The 21,665-nt window shown below is 69.9% G+C and overlaps 3 protein-coding genes across 3 annotated transcripts; all 3 read left to right on the forward strand.

Moving 5' to 3' along the window:
- Window positions 1–105: 105 nt before the first annotated feature.
- On the forward strand, window positions 106–2,727 carry PBXIP1 (PBX homeobox interacting protein 1; the record flags this gene model as incomplete). Its single annotated transcript, XM_082011528.1, has 10 exons — window positions 106–144; window positions 258–360; window positions 440–507; window positions 578–722; window positions 815–1,036; window positions 1,104–1,127; window positions 1,225–1,298; window positions 1,387–1,512; window positions 1,611–2,590; window positions 2,670–2,727. 10 exons carry the CDS (start codon window positions 106–108, stop codon window positions 2,725–2,727), a joined length of 1,839 nt encoding a protein of 612 aa, XP_081867654.1.
- Window positions 2,728–3,383: 656 nt separating this feature from the next.
- On the forward strand, window positions 3,384–4,843 carry PMVK (phosphomevalonate kinase; the record flags this gene model as incomplete). Its single annotated transcript, XM_082011469.1, has 5 exons — window positions 3,384–3,466; window positions 3,638–3,701; window positions 4,133–4,285; window positions 4,353–4,482; window positions 4,707–4,843. 5 exons carry the CDS (start codon window positions 3,384–3,386, stop codon window positions 4,841–4,843), a joined length of 567 nt encoding a protein of 188 aa, XP_081867595.1.
- Window positions 4,844–6,026: 1,183 nt separating this feature from the next.
- KCNN3 (potassium calcium-activated channel subfamily N member 3) lies at window positions 6,027–21,239 on the forward strand (the record flags this gene model as incomplete). The annotated part of the gene is made up of 8 exons (XM_082011723.1): window positions 6,027–6,746; window positions 9,785–9,880; window positions 13,138–13,556; window positions 16,937–17,078; window positions 18,893–19,003; window positions 20,078–20,205; window positions 20,392–20,461; window positions 20,943–21,239. 8 exons carry the CDS (start codon window positions 6,027–6,029, stop codon window positions 21,237–21,239), a joined length of 1,983 nt encoding a protein of 660 aa, XP_081867849.1.
- Between the last annotated feature and the right edge of the window lie 426 nt (window positions 21,240–21,665).

A 21,665-nucleotide genomic window follows, 5' to 3' on the forward strand; every position in this document is an offset into this window, starting at 1 on the left:
CGCGGCGACTGCGGCTCTCCCGGCCAAGTCCTGGCAGTGACAGGAGCCGAGTCCTGTCCCTCCGTCTGTCCATCTGTCTCCTTGCAGGTGGCTTGAGCCGTCCCCATGGCGGAGAAATCGGACTCCTGGGGTGCGGGCAGCAAGGTGAGGGCTGGGGACGCCCCGGGGCAGCACCCCACGGCCTGCCCGGAGCTGCAGGCAGCGGGAGGCAGACAGGGGTTAGGGCCGAAGGTGCCACCCACCCCGCCTTGTCCTAGGCTCTGCCCATCGCCACGGTGGGTCCGGAGCAAGATTTGGCCTCCCCCGGGGCTGTGGATGAGGAGCCAGAAGAGGAGGAAGGCACCCAGGACACCGTCACAGGCAGGTGGCATCTGTGGGGATGGGGCAGGCCCGGTGTCCCCCTGTGCCGCCGGCTCACCTCTGCTCTGTCTCTCCCCAGCTGTGGCCACCAACGGTGCAGCCGCCTTCCCTGGCCAGACCCAGTGTCCCGAGGGCAGCGGGCTGGGGGTAAGCCTGGGGGGCTGGGGTCCTGCTCGCCCTGTGGGGACATGTGAGACCCCAGCGCCTGTGTCCCCAGGACCCAGAGGAGTGTTTGGACTCTGGGGCTGGGGCAGCCTCTGCCCTGGACGGCTCCGCAGAGCTCGGCACGCCGGATGGCAGGGAGCAGGAGGAGCCCGACACCGAGGCTGAGCTGGGACCCTGCCCTGACACCCCCAAAGCAGGTCAGGCCCTCGCAGGGGACCAGCCCAGGCGGGTCTGTGCTGGCGGTGCCAGGGTGCGGACCCTCGCTGGAGGTCCCCCCATCCCTCCTCAGGGTTGCCAAAGGAGGAGGGGAGCTGCACCAGCAGCGACGATGATGTGGAGGGGCTGCAGCTGCGGCGACGGCAGGTCAATGAGCCCCGGCCTAGCCCTGCCCCTCCCATGTCTGTCCCACACCGGGGGACACCGGACGCCGGTGATGAGGAAGGGCTCAGCATGAGCAAGTACCTGCTGGGCGCCTTGGCGCTGGTAGCCATGGGGCTGCTGATCGCTGCTGGTGAGTGGGGTCCCAAGGGGCAGGGCAGGGGTCCCGGCGACCCTTCATTGTCCCTTCCTCTCTCCAGGTGGTATCTACGACCCGGCGGATGGTGAGTACAGGGGACTGTCGTGCCCGGGCAGGGTGCAGCCCCGTGGCAGCTTGGGTGTACAACTGCGGTCTGGCATCCCCGTCTGGTTCTTCCCCAGGCTCTGTGGAGAGCGTGGTGGGCCGGGACATGGTGGCCAGGGAGCAGGAGTCACCGCTGCCTGCTGACGGCAATGTAAGGGACTGCTGTGGGGCTCAGCCCCCCTGAGCTGGCCAAAGGTGTCCCCAGCACCCCCAGGGCTCCCATCCTTCCCCCCCGCCAGGACTCGCAGCAGAAGCACCCCCCGTCAGATGCCAAGGACCCCCGGAGCATGCAGTCTGTGAGCCTCCTCCTGGACAAGCTGGCCAAGGAGAACCAGGAGATCCGGCTCATGCAGGCAGAGCTGCAGGTGGGTGAGCACGGCTGTGCCCGAGAAAACTGGGTGCCGCATCCCGGTGCGGCTCTCCCACCTTGCTCACAGGTCCTCGCTCCCTCCCCCTGCCCCAGGCCCACAAGGAAGAGCTGCACGCCCTGCTGCAGAAGAGCGAGGGCGAGGCGGCGGCGGCCGGGGTGCAGCAGCAGAGCCTGGCCGCGGAGAACCAGCGGCTGCGAGCGGCGCTGGAGCGGGAGGCTGCCGCGCTCTGCGACGCCCGGGCAGAGGTGCAGCGCCTGCGGGCTGCGGGGGCAACAGGCAGCCCTGGGGCTGGGGAGCCGGTGGCAGAGCAGCTCCTCAGCATGGGCACCGCAGCCCCTAGTGAGGACACGGCACAGCAGGAGGGAGCCCGGCGGCACAGCTGGCTGGCTTCGGTGCGGCAGGAGCTGGCGGATGCCCTGGAGCGGGCACGGGGCCCCGGGGGTCTCGAGTGGCTTGTGGAGGAGCTGAGTGCCCTGGAGCAGCGCCTGGGCCAGGAGCTGGAGGCAGAGGGGGCCGAGCCCTTCCCCAAGCCCTGGAGGAAGCCGTTCAAGGCAGAGAAGAAGGAGAGCAAGCGGCATAAGCGGCACGGCACCAGGGGGGAGAGGAGGGAGCAGGGCAAACCCCATGGGCATGGGAAGGACCCCTGGTCCCCCCGGGAGCAGAAACCAGGAAAAGCCTGGGGGAAGCCGCCTCGCGGCCCCCGCAAGCTGCCCTGGCTCAGCCGGTACCGGGCGCCCCAGGGCTGCTCGGGGGTGGCCGACTGCGCCCGCAAGGAGGGCCAGGATGTGCTGGGGGTCACGCTGGAGCCCGTGCAGAAGGCGCAGTTCCTGCAGCTGCTGGAGGGCTTCATGGGGCGGCTGGGCTGGGGGGGGCACTTCGGAGGGCTGGCAGCACGCCTAGACAGCGCCTTCGGGGCTGACGGCACCTTCACCCACGACCGCATGCGCTTCGTCGACTTTGTGGATGATGTGGAGGAGCTGCTGGAGGAGGTGGCGCGGCGGGAGCGGGGCGACAAGGAGGCGGCCGACGGCTTCGAGGAGTACGTGCTGCGGCACTACGCCGGGGACGGCGGGTGAGCCGGGGCAGGCGGTGCTGTGGGGTTCAGGGGGGCAGAACCCTGGCACCCCATCATGGCCTCCCTTCTCTTGCAGCACCATCGGGAAGGAGTGGGGCCGGAGAGCTGCGCGACAGCACGGCACGGGCGGGTAGAGCCGAGGAGCAGCGCTGTAGTGTGCCGGGGCGGCCAGCCCACCACAAGCCTTCATCCAGCGCCCCCGGGCAAGGGGGTCCCCACGGGCTGTTTTTGGGGGTCGGGGGCTGCCGTTGCGCCCCACAGGGCTGGGCAGTGCCAGATCCCTGACCAGATGCACTGTGTGATGCCGCACTGCCACCATGCAATAAAGTCACCGCTGGGCAGAGCTGTGCTGGTGTGAGGAAAAAGGGGGTGCTGGAGGGGAGGGGGGTGCTGGGGGGAAGGGGGGGTTCAGAGGAGGGACACGGGGTCCTAAGGAGGAAAGGGGGTGCTGGGGGGACGGGGTGTACAGGGGGTGCGGGGGGGGGCAAAGCTGCTGGGGTGGGCCAGGGGTCCGCCGTGTCCCAGCGGGATTTTGGGGTGCCCCCTCGCCTCCCCACCCCCCGCTGCGGTGCGCAGCGCTGCGCCGGCCCCGCCCTGCAGGGGGCGCCCTGAGGCGGGCGCCCGCCGAGGGGGCGGAGTCAGCGACGCCTGGCCCCGCTCCTTCCTCCGACCGTACCACCCCGTGGGGGGTGTGTCACGGGAAGGGGGCGGGGCTAGACCGGGGCGGGGCTAGACCGGGGCGGGCTCCCCCGCGCGGAGGGCGTGGCCGAGGGCGTGGCCGGGCGGGCGAATGGCGGCGCCGCGCGCCGTGCTGCTGCTGAGCGGGAAGAGGAAGTCGGGGAAGGACTTCGTGGCCGAGGAGCTCCGGAGCCGGTACCGGGGGCGGGGCCGGCGCGGGGGGGCGGGGCCGGCACCGGGCGGGGCGGAGCCGGCACCAGGGGGCGGGGAGGCCGGGACCTGCCCGGGGGGAGCCGGCCGGTGCCGGGCGCGGTGCCCGTGCCCGTGCCCGTGCCCGTGCCCATCCCGCTGACCCCTCTCCCGCAGGCTGGGCCCTGACGTGTGCACCGTCCTGCGCCTCTCCGGGCCCCTCAAGGAGCAGTACGCCAAGGTACCCCCGGCCATGCCGTGCCCCGCTGCGCCTTGCCACACCCTGCTGCGCCGTGCCGCACCACGCCGAGCCGTGCCGTGCCACGCCACATCACGCCGTGCCACGCCACATCACGCCGTGCCACACTGTGCCACGCTGCGCCAGACCGTGCTGAGCTGTGCCGCGCTGCACTGCGCTGTGCCGTGCCCCGCTGCCCCGCACCATGCCGCACTGTGCCACGCTATGCCGTGCCGTGCTGCGCCGCGCCACGCTGTGCCGTGCCGTGCTGCGCCATACTGCACCATGCTGTGCCGTGCCACACCATGCTGTGCCATGCTGCGCCACATCATGCCATGCTGCGCTGTACTGAACCATGCCACGCTGCCGTGCCATGCCTGGCCGTGCCGTGCCCCATGGCACAGGCCGTGCCCGCTGACCCCTTCTCCCCACAGGAGCACGGGCTGGACTTCCAGCGGCTCCTGGATGCCAGTGCCTACAAGGAGATGTACCGGCAGGACATGATCCGCTGGGGTGAGGAGAAGCGCCGTGCCGACCCCGGCTTCTTCTGCAGGACGGTGGTGGAGGGTGCAGCACAGCCCGTGTGGGTGAGTGGGGGGGGGGACGCGGGGGGTGTGGGGCACGGGCTGGGCACCGATGGAGCCCTCCGCGCAGGTGGTGAGCGACACGCGGCGCCTCTCGGATGTGGAGTGGTTCCGGGATGTCTACGGGGATGTGGTGCAGACTGTGCGGGTGGTGGCCACCGAGGACACGAGGAGGAGGAGGAACTGGGTCTTCGTCGCTGGTGAGTGAGCGATCAAGCGCTGCTTCCCCAAGCACGGCGCCAAACCTGGGGCTGTGCTGGCACCATGGCTGCCCCGTGGGCCTGGCTCTGCTGCCTCCGCCGCTGTCCTCAGGAGCTGGAGGTTTTAAATAAAGCACCCCCAGCTCCAGAGGGGTGAGGCTGTGGTGGGGCGGATGGATCCTGACCCACCTCAGACACCTCACCCAGGCTCTGCTCCTCCCCAGGGGTGGACGATGCCGAGTCCGAGTGTGGCCTGGACCAGGGAGTGGCCTTTGACTGGGTGATCACCAACGACGGGGACGAGCTAGCCCTGGACGAGCAGTTGGAGACGCTGCTGCAGTCGCTCCGCAGCCGGCTATAGCTCGGTGACCCTCTGCCGGACCATGAGGACCGCATCCCCCGCCCGGCCCTGCGGCATCCTCCCTTCTGCCTCGTGCCGGCCCTCTCTGCCCTGCAAATAAAGCTCCAACATGGGGAACCGGGTCCGTGTCTCATTTCCCTAGGTGGGAGACCTTCACACGGGGCCGGGGGACACAGGCTGTGCCCCTCTTGCTGTGCCCCTGCCCCCCGTGTGGGCTCCTCAGCTTTGGGGGGGCCAGAGGTGCAGTTTAATTCCCGCTGCCCAGGTTGGGGGGGCGCCAGCTGGGTTCTTCGTGTATTTTGATAGGCTTCCAGTGGCCAATTCCCCACGGATTATCCGCTTCCCAAGCAGATGGCTCCTGCCCTAATACCTGCTGTCCTCCCACAGCAGCTGGGCACGGCTGGGGGGTGCCCTGGGGGGCTGCGAGAGGGGGACTGTGGGCTTGGGGAGGGGGATTAGGGTCCTATCCCCCCCACCCCATCGCTGTGGCAGCGAGCCCTGGGTCAAGCATGAGCCTGATTCCCCTTGGGGACATCTCCCGGGGGGGCTGGGGACATGGGGTGACCCATCCCCAGTGCGGCAGCGCCTGCTCCAGCTGCTGCCCGTAATCTCTGGCCTCTGTAAGGGGATTATGGGCTTTTATCAAACGGGGGGTGGCCCCGGGGGGGCCCGGGGGCTGCGGGGGACGCCCAGGGTCTCCCGTGGGGTGGCTGGCTCCCCTCTGGGCACCCACAGGCCCCTCCCCGTGCCGTCGCGGCGGGAGCCCCGGGGGCGTGGGGGGGTCCCCGGGGGCGTGGGGGGGTCCCCGGGGGAGGGATGATGGGTGGAACCGGTGCCGGGGTCGTTCGGGACCTGTAGTCCGCGCCGCCGGTACCGGCGCCGGTGCGCCCCGGCGGACTACAAGTCCCGAACGACCCCGCAGAGAGGCAGGAACCGGGGGCGCGGGGGGGGGGGGCACGGCGCGGGGAGCGGGCGGGGATGATGTCAGCCTGCGGGGAGCCCCGGCGCGGCCAATGGCGCGGCGGGGCCGGGCCAGCGGCGGCGGCGGCGGCGGGGGCGGCGGCGGCGGCGACGAGCGCGCGGCAGCGGCGAGCGCGCGGCGCCCATTCATGATCCAGCGCGCGGGGCCGGTGCCCGGTAAAGCGGAGCCGGTGCCCGGTAAAGCGGCGCCGGTACCGCCGTTATGGAGACATCGGGGCATCTCCACGATTCGGGCGTGGGGGACCTGGAGGAGGACGGTCGGTGTCCCTGCCCCTTACCGGGGGATGAACGGTCACCGCCGCCGCCCCCCGCCGCGCTCCCGCCGCTCCAGCACAGCCTGTTGCACTCCTCGCCCGGGTCGCTACGGGCCCCTCCTCCTCCTCCCGCCGCCCCCGCCGCCCTCCACCCTTCCTCCCGCCACGGCAGCCAGCTCAACCTCGGCGACCACCCGGCGGGCTCCGGGGCGGGGAGCGGCAAACACCGGCAGCCCAGCCCGCTGGTGCACCGGCGGGACAGCAACCCCTTCACCGAGATCGCCATGAGCTCCTGCAAGTACAGCGGGGGGGTGATGAAGCCCCTCAGCCGGCTCAGCGCATCCCGCAGGAACCTCATCGAGGCCGAGCCGGAGGCGCAGCCCTTGCAGCTCTTCGGCGCCGGCGGACCCCCCGAGATCGTCGTCTCGCGCGAGGACAACCACGCACCCGCCGCCCGCCGCCCTGACCGCCCGCCTGCCCGCCCGGCCCCCGCCGCCTTCGCCAAGGGGCCCAAGCGCAAGGCGCAGAACATCGGCTACCGGCTGGGGCACCGCCGGGCGCTCTTCGAGAAGAGGAAGCGCCTCAGCGACTACGCGCTCATCTTCGGCATGTTCGGCATCGTCGTCATGGTCATCGAGACCGAGCTCTCCTGGGGGCTCTACTCCAAGGTACCGATGGGTCCGGGGGGGTGGGCGTGGGGCCATCGGTGCTGGACGGTGCCCACTGGGGTGAGCGTGGAGCCGTTTCCCCATACGGTGTGGGACGGGGTCGTACAGGCTGGCTGGGGGCCAACGGGGCAGCTCCGGGGCCCTACAGGGACGCTGTGGCCGCAGGTGTCGGACGGGGCGAGCGCCGGGCCGGGGGCCGCCAGGGCCGCGTGCTGCCCGGCGCGTGCCGGGGTGGGTGCTGCGCCGGGTCCTGGCAGAGCTGCCCCGTGCACCAGCAGCGCTGGGGACCGACCCACCGGGGTCTGCGGTGCCCGTCACCGGCCTCGCTGGGCACTCCTCGAGGCGCCGTGCCCTCGGCGGTGTGGCAGAGCCCCCCACCCCTCCTCCTCCTCCTCCACACCCCTTTCTTCCATTTTTTTCTTTTTTTTTTCTTGCAGGACGGTGTCTTTTATTTATAATTCTCCCCCCCACGCCCCTTCCAGCTCCTGCTCCCGGGCTGCGCTGGTTGGCAGCGATATGAATAACTCTTTGTATAGACATCTGTCATGTTATTTATACCTATCCAGAGAGGGGAAGGCATCGGCACCCGCGCCGGCAGGGCATGTGTGGCACCCATGGGCGTCAGCGGGATGGCGCTGCCAAGGGGCTGGGGGGCATCCGGCGGGGGTCCCTGCGCCGTAGTGCTGCCGGCGGCGGGGAAGGAGCGGGGTGGGAAGGGGCGGCTCGCCGCTTCCTGCCGTTATCCGGCGCGGGCGGTGGGGAGGGCGGCGCGGGCAGAGGAGGTGGCGGAGCTGAAGAGGGGAGGAAGGGACGCTGCTGGGGGTCCCACAGGCGCGGGGGACCCTGCCGCCTCCCCACGGAAGTGCCTGGCCGGCGGCGGGGGGCTCCTGAGCCCCAGCTGCCCACAGCTGCCGGCATCGGCGGGAGTGTGGGGGCCGCCGGCAGCGGTTCCCTCTGCTACGGCTGAGGCGGAGGGATGCCTCGGTGCCGAGCCTGCATCCCCGGCTGCCCCGCCGAGAGAGGAGGATGCTTCGCTTGGCTCCGCTGCTGGATCCTCTTCCCTGGCGGTTCTCGCTCCCCTTCAGCAGGAGCGGGGCTGAACGGGTGTCCCCCACCCGCACCCGCTACCTGTTGAGCCGCGGCCGCCGTCGCCGGGCTCCCCGGGCCCGTGTGCCTGGCACCGGGGGAGACCGGCCGCCCTCGCCGGGTTGCCGGCAGCGCTGCTGCCACGCTTGCCGGCCTCGGCACGCCGAGCTGCTGTGTCAGCTGGGGAAGACCCCGTGAGTCAGCGCTGCCGCCGTGCAGCCGCCCGCAGCCCCGACCCCTGCCCTGGCGCCTGCTGCTCGCCGCGATGCTCGTGCCGACAACCGCAGGGTTCAGGGGTGGTCCCTGGCTCCCGGCCGCCCCGGGCCCTTGGCTGGAGCTGCGGCAGCGGGTGACTGTCTATAAATCCCCCCCGGCAGCCCCTGGGTGGGAAACCGGAGCTCGCCGGCAGGGACGTGGCCATGACAGAAGGAGCGCCTGGGGCCGGCAGCTGTCGTGCGGACGGGGATGTCGGTGCTGCTGGCCCTGGCCTGGCTCCAGCTCTGCCCCATGGCCAGCGGCCGCGCCACCCTGTGCTCCCCGGGCTGGAGGGTGCCGGGGCTGAGCCAGAAAGTGAAGCCGCAGCGACCGGGTTTTGCCTGCTCTCTGCCTGTCCCTCGAGCGTGGGCAGGATGGGGCCTCTCCTGCCTCCAGGACGGCACCGCCGCTTCCCAGAGCCGCAAGCAGGCTGCGCGGCACCGCCAGGGCGAAGCATCCCGCCGCCTGCATGGTGCGGGGAGGATGCGTGCCGGGGGTGCCGAGGCGTCGGCGCGGTTCGGCCGAGCTCGCCTCTGTTGTTTGCTGCGAGCGTGGGATCCAGCAGCGGCTCTTCCTGCCGGGTCCCTCCAGACCCGGCGCTGGCAGGAGGCATCGGCGATCGTGGTGGGTGTGCAGCAGCCTTTGCCAATAACGCTTGCCAGGAGGGCCGGTGGGTCCCCGTGCTTTGGGCAGGCAGGATTAGTGTCCCCGGGAAGGGTCTGGCCGGCGCGGCCTTGGCGTGAGCCCTGCCTCGGAGGTTGCCTATTAATAGCCGTTGTTTGGTCCCCGGCACTTCTCTCAGCACCAGCCATTATATCCACACAATTGCGTGGCTGGAGCCAAGTCGTTAACAATGCGCCACCGCCTCCGCGGCAAGTAGTCCCTTCTCCACGTTTAAATACCCCCGGGGATGGGGAATGCTGGGGAGAGGAAGAGGAGCGAGGCCGAAGGCAGCCCGGCGCACTGGGCAGCAAAGGAGGGGTGTGGCGTGCCGTGAGCGTGCCGGGTCTCAGCATGCTGGGGATGGGGTGGAGGTGTGGGGTGGGTGCGGTGGCTGGGCAGGTTGGTTCGGAGAGGAGACCTTGGCGAGGGGCTGCCGGTGCTCGGCGGGTGCCCTGGCGCCGGCGGGGCCGGACCGCGGCTGGCAGCAGCGTGAGCTTGCTGGCGACGGAAATGGGGTCCGGAGGGGAGCCCATGGGAGGGGACAGTGAATCCCGCGCTTCCCAGCGGGGACCCGGGGAGCAGCCGCTTCGGCCACCAGTGAATCAGGGGCTGGTTTAATTTACATCAAGCTAATTAGCAGGTGGGTCTAATTAGACCATCCGTTAGGGTGCCATAATATTGGACTCGTGTCGGATGCAGGCGGGGTGCTGGCGTCGCGCGTCCCAGCGAGGGAAGGCTGGTAATTACACTTGGCAGAATCAGATTAAGAAAACGTTTTGGAGAAAGGGCTGCGGTGCCTGCGGTGCCTGCGGTGCCTGCGGTGCCGGTGGTGCCGGTGGTGCCGGCAGCGCCCTCGCTACCGTGGCGAGGCGCTCAGGGAGGGAGCTGGGTGGCCGAAGTGCCGGTGTCGGGGGGAAGAAGGGGTTGGGGGGTGCAGTGTCTCTCTGGGGGTGCCGAGCACGGTGTTGCGGCCAGCACTGGCAGGGTCCCGCGGCCGTGTCCCCACTAACGCCCGCCCTGCTCTTGCCTTGCAGGACTCCATGTTCTCCCTGGCCCTGAAATGCCTTATCAGCCTCTCCACCGTCATCCTGCTGGGCCTCATCATCGCCTACCACACGCGGGAGGTGCAGGTAGGTCCCGGCGTCGCCGGTGCCGAGCGAGGGGCCGCCGGCGCGGGTGGCTGGGGTGGGCCGCGAGGTTTGCCAGGACCCCGCGGGGATGCGGTACCCGAGCTCGCAGCCTGCACGGAGCCTCCTCCTTCCTTGCCGGGGTCTCGGGGGACAGCGAGGGGCCTTGGGGGGCAAGCGAGGCGAGGCGGCGAGGGGGCTGCCCGGGCGCAGGGTGCCCGGCGGAGCTGCCGGCGGCCGGGGGAGGCTGCAGCCAGGAAGGACTCAGACCAGCTGAGGTGCCAAGGAAAGCTGCGAAATCCTTTCCTAATCAGGGCTGCCCACTCTCTTCCTCCCTGCCCGCCCTGGCTTTGCTGGGAAATGAGAGGGCTCCCGCTTTGCTCCGGGAAGGCTGCGCTTCCCCGTGGGATGTAGCTTCGGCGCAATGCCGGCGTGTTTTGGGGACGGGAGGACCCAATGGACGGGCGGAAGGAGCATCTCGGGAAGGGTCGCCGAAGCCCCCGGTGTTCTGGAGCACCAAAGATCCCACCTCGTCCCGCTCGAGGCCGGGAGACAGGGCAGCTTTGCTGGCTGGGGGGCTGCAGGCAGGCGTCCGGCTCCCTGCCTGCCTGCTGCCTGCGTGGGACCGAGCCCAGCGGTGGGTCGCTCAAAGCAAATATTTGAGTACTCTGGGCTTTGCTAGAATAATGTTTACCCCGGGGTAGCGGCGGCTGGGGTCAGCCGGGTGGACCGTGCCCCAGCGCTCGCCGGCTTCCTCCGCTTGTTGTTCTTGGGAGCGGGTTGTGCAAACGCGGCGTCCACCCGAGCGGCGCGGGGCCTCCCGCCTCTCCCCCCGCTCCGCCCGCGCCCCAGCCGCGAGCCCCGCTGCCGTCCGTCCCTCCGTGGGGTGCCGGTCCCCCAGCACGCGCGCCGTACTGGCGCGGGCGCTGAGCCTTGCCGCGGTCCGGTCGGGCCGGGTGCGCTGGCAGGGAAGGGGATGAGATCGGTTTGACTTGATTTGCCGCAGACAAAGCCGTGCCGGTCGCTGATCGCCCTGTGATCTCTTAGGTGCTTATACTGGGATTGCTGATAATCCGGCCGGGGTGGAAGCGGGGCTGACAGAATAAATCCTCACCTCTTGCCGAAGGGGGGGCTGCGCCCGCCCTGCCGTGACACTGCTGGGGCTCCCCGGCCGCCGGGGAAGACCAGGCAGCGGCTTCGGCCCCTTCGCTCAGTATTAATTGCGTTAATTGCCGAGCCCTTCGGGACATCTGCAGCTCTCCCCGTGCCTCAGTTTCTCCGGGGCATCGCTCTGCCTGGGGTCCTGGATCCAGTTGCTGGGGTCCTGCCTGCCCCCTCCCCAGGCTGCCTACACCCACTGTCATGTCACCCGAGGGGCTGGGACGGCAGCGGGTCCCCAGGGTGTCCCCGAGCCCATCGCCTGCCAGCCAGGGCTGCAGGTGAACAGGATCCTCCCCCCCAGCGCCTCAGCTTTGCCTTCTGCTGCCGCTGCTCGTTGCGCGTCGCTTGCTCTTCGTTAGGGCCGAGCGCGTGCGGAGCTGCCGGCCGCGCCGCCGGGTCCTCGCCCTCCGTGCACCCACGGGCAGGGGCTGACCCGCTCCCGGCGGCACCGGGCTCTCGACGCCCCGGAGATGGCTCTGGTCCGCACCCCGGGGCAGGGTCTGCCACCGCCGCGGCGCCCCGGGGCGGCGCCGAGCCCGGCGCCGTGTTTATCGCCGCTGCGCGTGACGGAGCACAGCGCTGGCGAGGCTGCCGGCTCCGGCCGGGGGGGGCTGGGGGGTTTGCTCCTTCCCCTGCCGGAGCTGGTGCTGGGGGTACTGGGGATGCCCCCTCGGGTCCCGCTGGACCGCGCTGGCGTTTCCATGGAAACCCGCAGCGATGCGCCGCAGGTGCAGGGCTGAGAGGGGCTGGCGCGGGGGGACCCTGCCCGAATCTGCCCTTTCTCCCTCCCCTCCCCGACCTGGCCCGTTGCAAACCCCCCCCCGCAGTCAGAAGGCTCCCTGCCTTGTTCCTTTTGCTAATTTGTTTATTTTTAACACCCTTTTCCAGGAAGGAATGGGCTGTCAGCTTGCTAACCGCCCGAGGATCTCCCCTGACAGCTTGGAGCGGTTTTATAAACAATTTCTCAAACAAAGCAGCTAAAAGGAGCGGAGCTTTCCAAACAGAAAGGGAGGTGGCCGGGGACGGCTGCTCCATGAGTCAGTCCCGGCGGCTCTGGCTGTCCCCAGGGAGAGCCCCGTGTGTGCCGTGCCGGCGAGGTGGCTGGCACAGGTGCTCCAGGGCCTCCGGCAAGGCGGGAGGCTTGTTCCCGGGCGCGGCGCCAGCCGGGGCCGCGCTCCCACCCACCGCCCGGGCTGGAGCAGCTGCGGGAGCTCCCGGCCCCCAGGACGAGCCGGGGTCGCTCCGCGCTTTGCGGGGTCGAGGACGCGTCGGTGACGGTAGCGCCAGCTGCCGCGTTCCCCTTGGATGCCTTCCCGGCAGCGTCTTTGCCAAAGCGCAAAGTCTTTGCCTGAGCGTGTCCCTGCTGCTGCAGGTGACACCGGTGTCCTCGGCGCGCCGGCGACCAGCCGATGTCCTGTCTTGGCTGGTCCCTCCTGAGGCTGCCGGGGTGGGTGACCCCCAGGGGTCTGGCAGCATCCCGGAGGAGCCAGCCGGAGCTGCCATCCCCGACTCTGTTGCCAGCGGTGGGAGAGGAGCCGGTACCCGGCAGGAAGCGGCGGTTGCTATGACAATCGGATCCCATCGCTGCCAGCGGCCGGGTGCTCCAGCTGCGGCGTTCCCTCCCCGAAAGTTGCCCCGGCACGCGGGGCACGGTGGCTGTCGGTGACACCGGCGCAGCGCCAGCGGGAGCGATGGGCCAGGGCGGCTCGTGCCGGTGCTCTGTGGCACCGCGGCTCACCCGTCTCGGTGCGCCGGGTGAGGGGCCCGTGCCGGGGCGCGGGCTGCTGCCAGCCGGTGTGTGGGAGCGGGTCGGAGCGACCTGTCCCCATGCTGGGTGTGTGCTCAAGGCCGGGCACGCTAAAGCCCTCTGGGGTGTCCCCAGCACCGTAACCGTCCCCTGAGCACGCGGGCCGAGCCGCAGAGCGGGTGGCAAAGGCTCATTCCCACCTTTTCCTTCCCTGCTAATCCCCAGCCCTCCTGGCCGAAGCCACCGCCGGCTCCGCAGGGCTCCGGTGTCGGTCTCCCCCGCTGCCCGTGGCGGGATGCTGGTGGGGCAGGGTCAGGGCTGCCGGTGACCGTGTGGTTTTGCATCCCGGTAGCTCTTTGTGATCGACAACGGAGCCGACGACTGGCGGATAGCGATGACATACGAGCGCATCCTCTACATCAGCCTGGAGATGCTGGTTTGTGCCATACACCCCATCCCCGGGGAGTACAAATTTTTCTGGACAGCCCGCCTGGCTTTCTCCTACACGCCTTCTCGGGCAGAGGCGGACGTGGACATCATCCTGTCCATCCCCATGTTCCTGCGTCTCTACCTGATCGCTCGGGTGATGCTGCTGCACAGCAAGCTCTTCACCGACGCCTCCTCGCGCAGCATCGGCGCGCTCAACAAGATCAACTTCAACACTCGCTTCGTCATGAAGACTCTCATGACCATCTGCCCCGGGACGGTGCTGCTGGTCTTCAGCATTTCCCTCTGGATCATCGCTGCATGGACGGTGCGGGTGTGCGAGAGGTGAGAGGGGCTGGGGCTGCGGGGGCCGTTCGGCACGCGCGGCGGTTCAAGGTGCGCGGCGCTTCGGGCCGCTCAGCGGAGCGGTGACGTCCTGGCGCCCTGTGAGAGGGATGCAGAGATCCAGGGGCTCGGCAGCCGCGGGTTCCCGCCGACGAGCCCCCGCCCCGGGCAGGAGGCAGAGGCAGGGACAGCCTTGTCCTCGCAGCGCGGCGCCGGGGGACAGGTAGGGTCCCCCTGCGAGGGGACGGCGCGCGGTGCCGGCCGGCGCGGCAGCCCCAGGGGGGCGGCTGGGGAGCGGTGGGCGCTCGGGGCGCTGTGTGCGGGGAGAGGCTGGAGGTGCCGCGAGGCTGGCGAGCGGCAGCGCCTGGCTCGGGCTCTGGTGTCGCTGCGAGTGACTGCCATGACAACACCGCGGTGACAAACCCAGCGCTGGATGGCATCACGCCGGCATCAGCGTGCTCGGTGCGGGGGTTGCTGTGGCGACCGGCTCCGGTGGGTACCGCTGTGCCTCCGTGTCTTGGGGATGCGCCGGCACCTCTTTGCCCCCCGAAGAGAACCGGGGGGGCTGTGGCTGAGAACCCTCAGCCCACCCCAGCGCTGCGCCGGAGGGGTTTCTCCCCGGCTGCGGTGCACGGTGCCGGCGGCACCCATCCGTCCTGGGGCAGGGAGGGCAGGTCCCCCACAGGGCATCCTGTGTCCTGTCCCCAGGAGGCTGAGCTCGCCGCCGTGCCGCCGTCGGAGCGCGGCTAACTGCCCCAGAGGGCTCTCGGAGCCTGGTCCGCCGGGAAGCGGCCGAGACGAGTGAGTGCGTGTTACGGTTTGGTGTCCGCGGATTAACTGGATCACGTGAAATGCCTTTGCGGTGTTGTGGCAGCCTCACGCCATCCTCCGAACCGAAGCACGAGGAATCGCGCCCGCCAGCACCCCGGTGTCCCATAGGACACCCAGCTTCTGGGTGCTTGCAAGGGGGGAGGAAGGACACCCCTCTCCTTCCCCAGAGTGGGACCCCTCGCGCTGGTCACCCCGTGAAGGGGCTCGGAGGAGCTTTAAGTACCACGGCAGCGGAGCAGAGCGGCGTGCTGAGATTTTACGAGCTTTTACAGGCTGCGTTTGCCGTCCTGTCTCCCCCAGTGATGCTCTCAGGATGCGCTGCATGGTCGTGCGCTGCTTAATTGTGTTTGGCAGATTTTTATTTGTGCCTCCTAAACGGGGAGCGGGCGGACAGGCTCCCGGGGATGCGCGGGGAGCTGATGCCGCACCTGGGGGGATTAGGCTGGAAAATCCAATGTAAATAAAGAACCATCAGGGACAAAAATAAATAGAAATGATGCGGACGAGGCGCTGCAGATCACCGGTGCCACAGCTGCCGTGACGTGTCCCCGTGTCCCCACCGATGGCAGCTTGCCGCACTGGTGCCGGAAACCAGTTTGCCGTGGCTTGCGGGGCCATCCCTGACCAGCACCCGCTGGGGCCGGGTGGCTGAGGGATGGCTGTGCTGCTCCCAGACGCGGTCCCCGGGCTGGGGCGGCCCGGCTGTGGCACGCGCCCTCGGCACCGTGGGCTGCTCCAGTGCCCGCGGGCACAGCGCCGCTGCCGGGCGTCCGCCCGTGTGCGCCGGGAGGCCGCAGCTCTCCGAAGGCAGCGAGTCGCTTAGCAACCTCGCCCGCTCGCCCGGCCGCCGTGCGGAGCTGCCTGCGGTGCCGGCGGCGCTGCCGGCCCTGCCCGCCGACGGCACGCACGTGGGCACCCGCGTGCAGCTGGCCCCGCTCCCCGGGGTGAGGGCGCAGCCGGCCCGGGGGTCCCCAGCGGTGCTGCCCAGAGCGACGGGGTCGGTCCGGCCGAGCCAGTGCCGCCGCAGCATCCTGGCGCGGCGACGCTCCGCTCGGCGGTGGGGCGGCACGGGACGGGGGCGATGCTCGGGGCAGACCCGCCGGCAGGGAGCGGCTGTGCCTTTGGTGGGGCAGCTGGACGAGGGGACAGCGGAAGCCGGCGCCGGGGTCTACCCGGTGGCGGCAGCCCTCTTCCCGCCCGCGCCGGCCACGGCGCGTGCCAGCCCCCCGTTTATCAGCTCCTTCTGCTCAAAGAGCTTCTCGGAAGAGAAAGCATCTGCCTGTCCGGCTGCGCCGTAATCCCCTTGCCCAGCACGATGCTCCCAGGGTCGTCCCCGTGGCTCGAGGGCTCACAGCCCGCTGGCCGGGATGGGGGACGCGCGCCCCTGCCGGCGCTGGGATTTTGGGGAGCCCCGCCGTGGCCGCGGTGACGGGCTCCGGCTCCCCTGGCCAGCGCTGCCCGGAGCGCGGCGGCGGCTCTCGCCGTGGCGGAGGACGCTTTCTTGTGCGCCAGCATCTCGTTCGAGTCTCCGGTTGCTTGCGGGGGAAAACGTTTCGGAAGAGGAGAAAACCCAACTGCTCTGGGAGCGGGGAGCTGGGATGAACCAGGGGGAATTGCCAAAAGCTCCATCTGGTTTTCCTCTGATGATTTCGTGAGGAGGCTGGGAGAAGCGTGCTGGAGAGAGGGACGCGTGCAGGCGGGAGGGTGACCGTCCTGCCCACGGCGGGGTGACGGTGCTGCCAGCCCCTCTCCACTCCTGAGCGTGGGGCTGAATCCCGCTGCGGGCTGGGCCAGCCCCTGCTCCACCGCCGGGAGCCAGCGCTGCGTTCCCCGGCGAGCATCCCCATGCGGCTTGGCCGGGCTCACGCTGGCCCTGGGGAGCCGGAGGCAACCGGGGCCCCCGGTTGCGTGTTTGCCGGAAAAGCTGCAGCTGGCTGCCGGGCCAGCCGGAGCAGTCGCTGACCTCGCAGCTCGGCAGGGACACGGCCATGGAAAGTTCACAGCATCCCTGAAGCCGTGGCTGCGCCACGCGTGCTTTATCTCGAGCGTGTTCCCCGCGCCATCTGAGAGCCGAGCGCGTGCCGGAGGCTTAGCAGGATCCGGCCCCAGCGGTTCTGCCGGGGCCACTGGTGGCACCGTCCCCCGCGGTGGCACAGAGGGAGCGGGCTCAGCCCGAGCCGCGGCGGAGGAGGGTGCCGGCGGTGAGCTGGCGCGGTTGGGGACCGTTTCTCCCATCAGCTGGCTCTCGCCGTCGCACCACGTGGCAGTGGGGACGCAGCCGGCGGGACCGGGGTGTGGCGCCGGGTCTGACCGAAAGCAGAAGTCCTTTCCATAGAGTTTTTGCTCCGATTTTGTCCATGTGGGTTTTCCCGCGCCAGACGTTGCGCAACCGCTGCCGCTCTGAGACATCCTGCCACGTTGTTAATCCCTGTCCCCCCTTGCACAGCTCAGCCTCGTGCCAGCGGAGTCGCTGTGCCCCGGTGCCGCCGGTGCTCCCCGCAGCTGTCCCGTCCCCTGCCCTGACGCTGATGCCCGGGTCTCCTTGGCAGGTACCACGACCAGCAGGACGTAACCAGCAACTTCCTGGGTGCCATGTGGCTCATCTCCATCACCTTCCTCTCCATCGGCTACGGCGACATGGTGCCGCACACCTACTGCGGGAAGGGTGTCTGCCTGCTCACCGGCATCATGGTAAGGGCTGTGCCGAGCCGGTGGCCCATCCCGCGGGCTCTGCCTGTCCCCGCTGCAGCAGCGGAGCCGCCAGATTTTACAGGGACCCGCTTCCCTTGCCTTGCACGAGGTGCAGCGGCTTCGGCTCCGGTGTCTCGCAGCCTGGGAGCTCTAATTGCAATTACTGTAAGCACGGTAACGAGCAGGACGTGGCGCTTTGGTTAAGGAGGTGGTGGCGCAGGCGGGGCGCGAGCCTGGTGGGTGCTGCAGTCCCGCGGGGCGCAGCGTGGGACACCAGCCCGTCCCCGACCCCGCAGTCCCTGCTGGTGAATTTGGGGTGGATTTGGGCTCACGTTTGGTGAGGGAGGGGGGAGCCGGATCGTGGCCGGGTCAGGGGTGTCCCCAGGGAGCAGAGGGGCCCCCGAGCATCCCTTGGCCGTCCCCGCTCACACCGCCCGGCTTCCATCACCCAGAGTGATCCCAAATGCTCCTGCCGAGAGCCGGGGCCAGCTGGGAGCCCTCCACCCCGCCGCGCTCCCACGGGCGTCACCGGCTTCGTTTCCGGCATCGTCCCCCCTCTGCTCCAAGACGCCCGTGAGATGTCCCGGCTTGTGGGGCTTCCCAGCCAGGGTGGCCGAAGGAGCGGCCAGAGGTCACGGCTGCTCCGCGGATCCGATCCGGTCCCCGGTACCCCGGCTCTGCCCCTCTCAGCTCCCAGCCCTGGGGCCAGAGCCATCCCTGTCCCCCGTTCCCAGCCGGTGCAGCCCGAGCTGGCGCCTGGCACCCGCTGGGCTCAGCTCCGCGGCTCTGCGCCCCGCGAGAGCCGTCAGCCGAGGCGGCTCCGCTGGCGGGTATTAATTTTATATTATCTGCGAGTCTTTGATCTGCCTCGTATGAGGTCGGGCGCCGGCGAGGCTGATGCTGTCGATAGGAGCCGAGCGAGGGAGAAAATCCCTACTGGGGGGGGGGGGGGCACGGTGTTTCCCGGCAGCGCCGCGCAGGGGAGCAGCCGCCAGCTCGGCCACGGGCGTCCCGGTGCTGGGGGCTCCCGGAGTGCCCCCCGCCAGCGGTTACTTTGAACCGAGGCACCAGCAAAGCGTACCCCCATCCTAGTGCCCATCTGGCAGCACGGCCCCCCGCGGCGCGGCCGGGGACCCTCTGCGACTGCCGGGGCCGGGGGGCTCCCCGGGGCTGCCCGAGCCGTGCCGCTGGGGGCGGCCACCCCGCCGGGAAGAGAGAAGCGGTGGGTGCCGGGAGCGGGGAGCGGCTCAGACGGTTCGGGCAGCAGCGGGCAGAGCGCAGGAGCACCGCAGGGAGCGGAGGCTCGGCGCCTTCGCCTTCCAAAGACAAACGCGTGCTGGAGGTGACGGCCACGGGGCAGAACTGGCCCTAAGCGCCGGGATAAGCGAGCTCCCAGCCGCCGCCGTTGGCGATTCGGGGCTCCCCTTCTCCAGGTTGCCCGGTTCTTCCTCACGGCTCCCCCAGCCCAGACCCCTCGTGGGAGCAGGTCCCCATCCCGCAGGGTGCCGGCACGGGGCAGGTCCCCAGCCTGTGGTGGCACCGGTGAGCAGGCTTAGCCCGGCCGTTTCCGGCGGGCGCCGGGGAGGCAAGGGCTGACCGCCGCGCTCGGGAACCGGCCCTGGCGCGATTACCCCGCACGTCATCAGCCGCTCAAGGACACCCAGGTTCCATGATGTCTCCTCGTTAGGATGATGTGGGTGGGGGCCACGGAGCTTTAGGGAATGAGGGAGTTGCAGCGGTGGGGGCGGGAGTGCCGCCGTTGTACGAGGGTGCCGGAGGATGACGGTGATGTCGTGACGGATGTCCCTGCGCAGGGCGCCGGCTGCACAGCACTGGTGGTGGCTGTGGTGGCCAGGAAGCTGGAGCTCACCAAAGCCGAGAAGCACGTCCACAACTTCATGATGGACACGCAGCTGACGAAGCGGGTAAGGTGCCACAGGGGGTGGCGGGAGCGGGGGGGCCGTACCGTGCGGCGGGAGGTGGGGATGCCGGCTATCGCGGCGGAAGGAAGGTGTCGGCACCCCTGGGTGGGAGTCCCGCAGGCGCCACGGCGGGATGAAGGTGTCCAAGTGCCTTGGACGCAGCGCAGGCAGCAGCATTATGGCGAAAGCAAATGGCACCAGCTCTGCACCGGGGATTTAGGCGATGCAGGACGCTCGGCCGCACCCCGAGAGGAAAAGCCTGGTGTTTTTCCCCTGGGAGGATACGGACTCTCTCCTGCGGAACATGATCTCATGTAGCTCGGTGTCAGGAAGACAAACGGATTTCGGCGATTCGGCACCGCGCCTGCCGCAGACAAGAGCCACACTGCGAGGATTCCGCGGTTTCCATCCCCGCAGAGCGGCCCAGAGGCCGGGGAACCCTGCTTCGCCCCGGGGAGCAGAGCCCCAGGCGGAGCCGGGTGCCAGCAGGAGCCCTCGCGCCCCGGGGACAGTCGGGGGCCTCAGGGCGGCCGGACCGGGAAAGCAAAGAGCCCGTCGGCCCCGCTCCCGTGGGCACGGGTACGGACCTGCCAGGCAGCCGGCGGCCAATTCGTCTTGGAGCGAGCGGCAGAGCCGCGGTTTAGCCGGGGAGCCTGCGGAAGCTGCGTCCTCGTGCCGGCAGCCCAGCCAGGACTGGCAAACGGATGAGGGCGTTGCGAAAAACTTGGGGGTTTTTCCTTTTTCGCGAGGTTTAGGGTACAGCTTCAGGCGCAGGCGAGGAGCCCGGCGGCGGCAGCGCGGGGTAGGATGGGGACGCGGGCGCACCCGGGGCCGGGAGCCGCCGCTCGGTGCAGGCAGCTCTGCTCCGTTGGAGCTGCCCGCGGTCCCTTGCGAAGGCGCGGGAGAGCGTGCGGGAGCGGAGCCGCGCGCCTTGCTCCAGCTGGGGCGCGTCGAGCGCTCTTGCAGCGCTGGCTCACGGAGCAGCAGCTCGCGGCAGAGCCAGACCGGAGTCTCTGTGAAATCCTGCGCGCCGGCACAGCCGGGGCCGGCGACCTGCAGCCAACTCTCCTTTTACAGATCAAGAACGCGGCGGCCAACGTGCTGCGGGAAACGTGGCTGATCTATAAGCACACCAAGCTGCTGAAGAAGATCGACCACGCCAAAGTCAGGAAGCATCAGAGGAAGTTCCTCCAAGCCATTCACCAGTAAGGGGCCGCGTGCCAGACGGGAGGGCTGGGGGGATGCTGAGCCCCGGCCTCGGGGAAATGGTGGTCCAGCCCCTGGCAAGGGCGCGGGGACGGTTTCCCGGTGCCCGGGGCGCACGCGGGTGTCCGGCTGCGCTTTGCGGTTGGGGAGCGGGCGCAGACGCGTTGCTCGTTTCTCCTCCCCAGGCTGCGGAGCGTGAAGATGGAGCAGAGGAAGCTGAGCGACCAAGCCAACACCCTGGTCGACCTCTCGAAGGCAAGTCCCGACGGCCACCTCGCGGCTCAGCCGGGCTGCCCGAGCGTTTCTCGGGCGTGGGAAAACTGCCGCGGCTCGGGGGACGTCAGCCGGGAGTCGCGGCTGCGGGACGGCCGCCCTCGCAAGGCGGGAGGAGAACCGCAGACACGAGCCGGGGGCTGGCGAGGGGGTCACCCTGCTTCCAGCAAAGGTCTTTGCCCCCCGCACCCCCTTACGCCGCCGCAGCCAGGGCTGCCGTCACTCGGCAGCGTGGGGCGGCCGCCCCTCTCCCCTCTGCTGCGCGGAGGCCGGCTTTCCTCGTGCCCGCGTCCCGGGGCGAGCCAAGCTGCGGTCGGCGCGCCCGCGAGCGGCCGGAGGGGCTGAGACAGGGCGGCTCTCGGGGTTAAAACGGGGTTAAAGGGGTTAAAGGGCTGGGCTCTGCCAGCGGCAGTGGCACTAACCCCTCCGCCTGTCCCCTCTGTGTCCCCCCCGCGCCCCGTAGATGCAGAACGTGATGTACGACCTCATCACCGAGCTCAACGACCGCAGCGAGGACCTGGAGAAGCAGATCGGCAGCCTGGAGTCCAAACTGGAGCAGCTCAGCGCCAGCTTCAACTCCCTGCCGCTGCTGATGGCCGACATGCTGCGCCAGCAGCAGCAGCGGCTGCTCGCCGCCGTCCTGGAGGCGCGGGGGGTCGGCGTGCCGGGGGGCACCCCCCAAACTCCTCTCTCCGAGAGCCCCATCGGGGTCAGTTCCACCTCCTTCCCCACCCCTTACACGAGCTCAAGCAGCTGCTAAAACGCAGCCCCCCACGGACAGGGGAAGCGTTCCCGCACAGGTCCCGAGGTCTCCGTGGACTTTCTTCTGGTCCTCGAGCCGTCGCAGGACCCTTCGGCCGCAGCCGGTGGGACCGGCGGCGCCGAGCGACGCTCGGAGCTTTGCCAACGCCTCGGTATCGGGAATCGCATCCCCGTTCAGGTGCCTCTACACGTGGTGAAGGAAGGGGACGGCAGACGACGCCTCGGGCGAGCCCGCGCCACGGCGTCCGGTGGCAGACGGAAAACCCACGCTCAATCTCAGGTCTTCACATTTGAAAACAAAACAAAACAACGAGTCAGAAGCACTGAAGCAATGGAGACACCAGAGGGAGAGTTCTCCTCCCCGGCTCCTCTCGCCCCGGCCCCTCTCGCCATCGCAAAGCCGCGCCGGGCAGACGCCAACGCG

The sequence above is a fragment of the Phaethon aethereus genome (genome assembly GCF_964289735.1).
Source record: "Phaethon aethereus genome assembly, chromosome: 28".
In the NCBI taxonomy this organism is placed as follows: Eukaryota; Metazoa; Chordata; class Aves; order Phaethontiformes; family Phaethontidae; genus Phaethon; species Phaethon aethereus.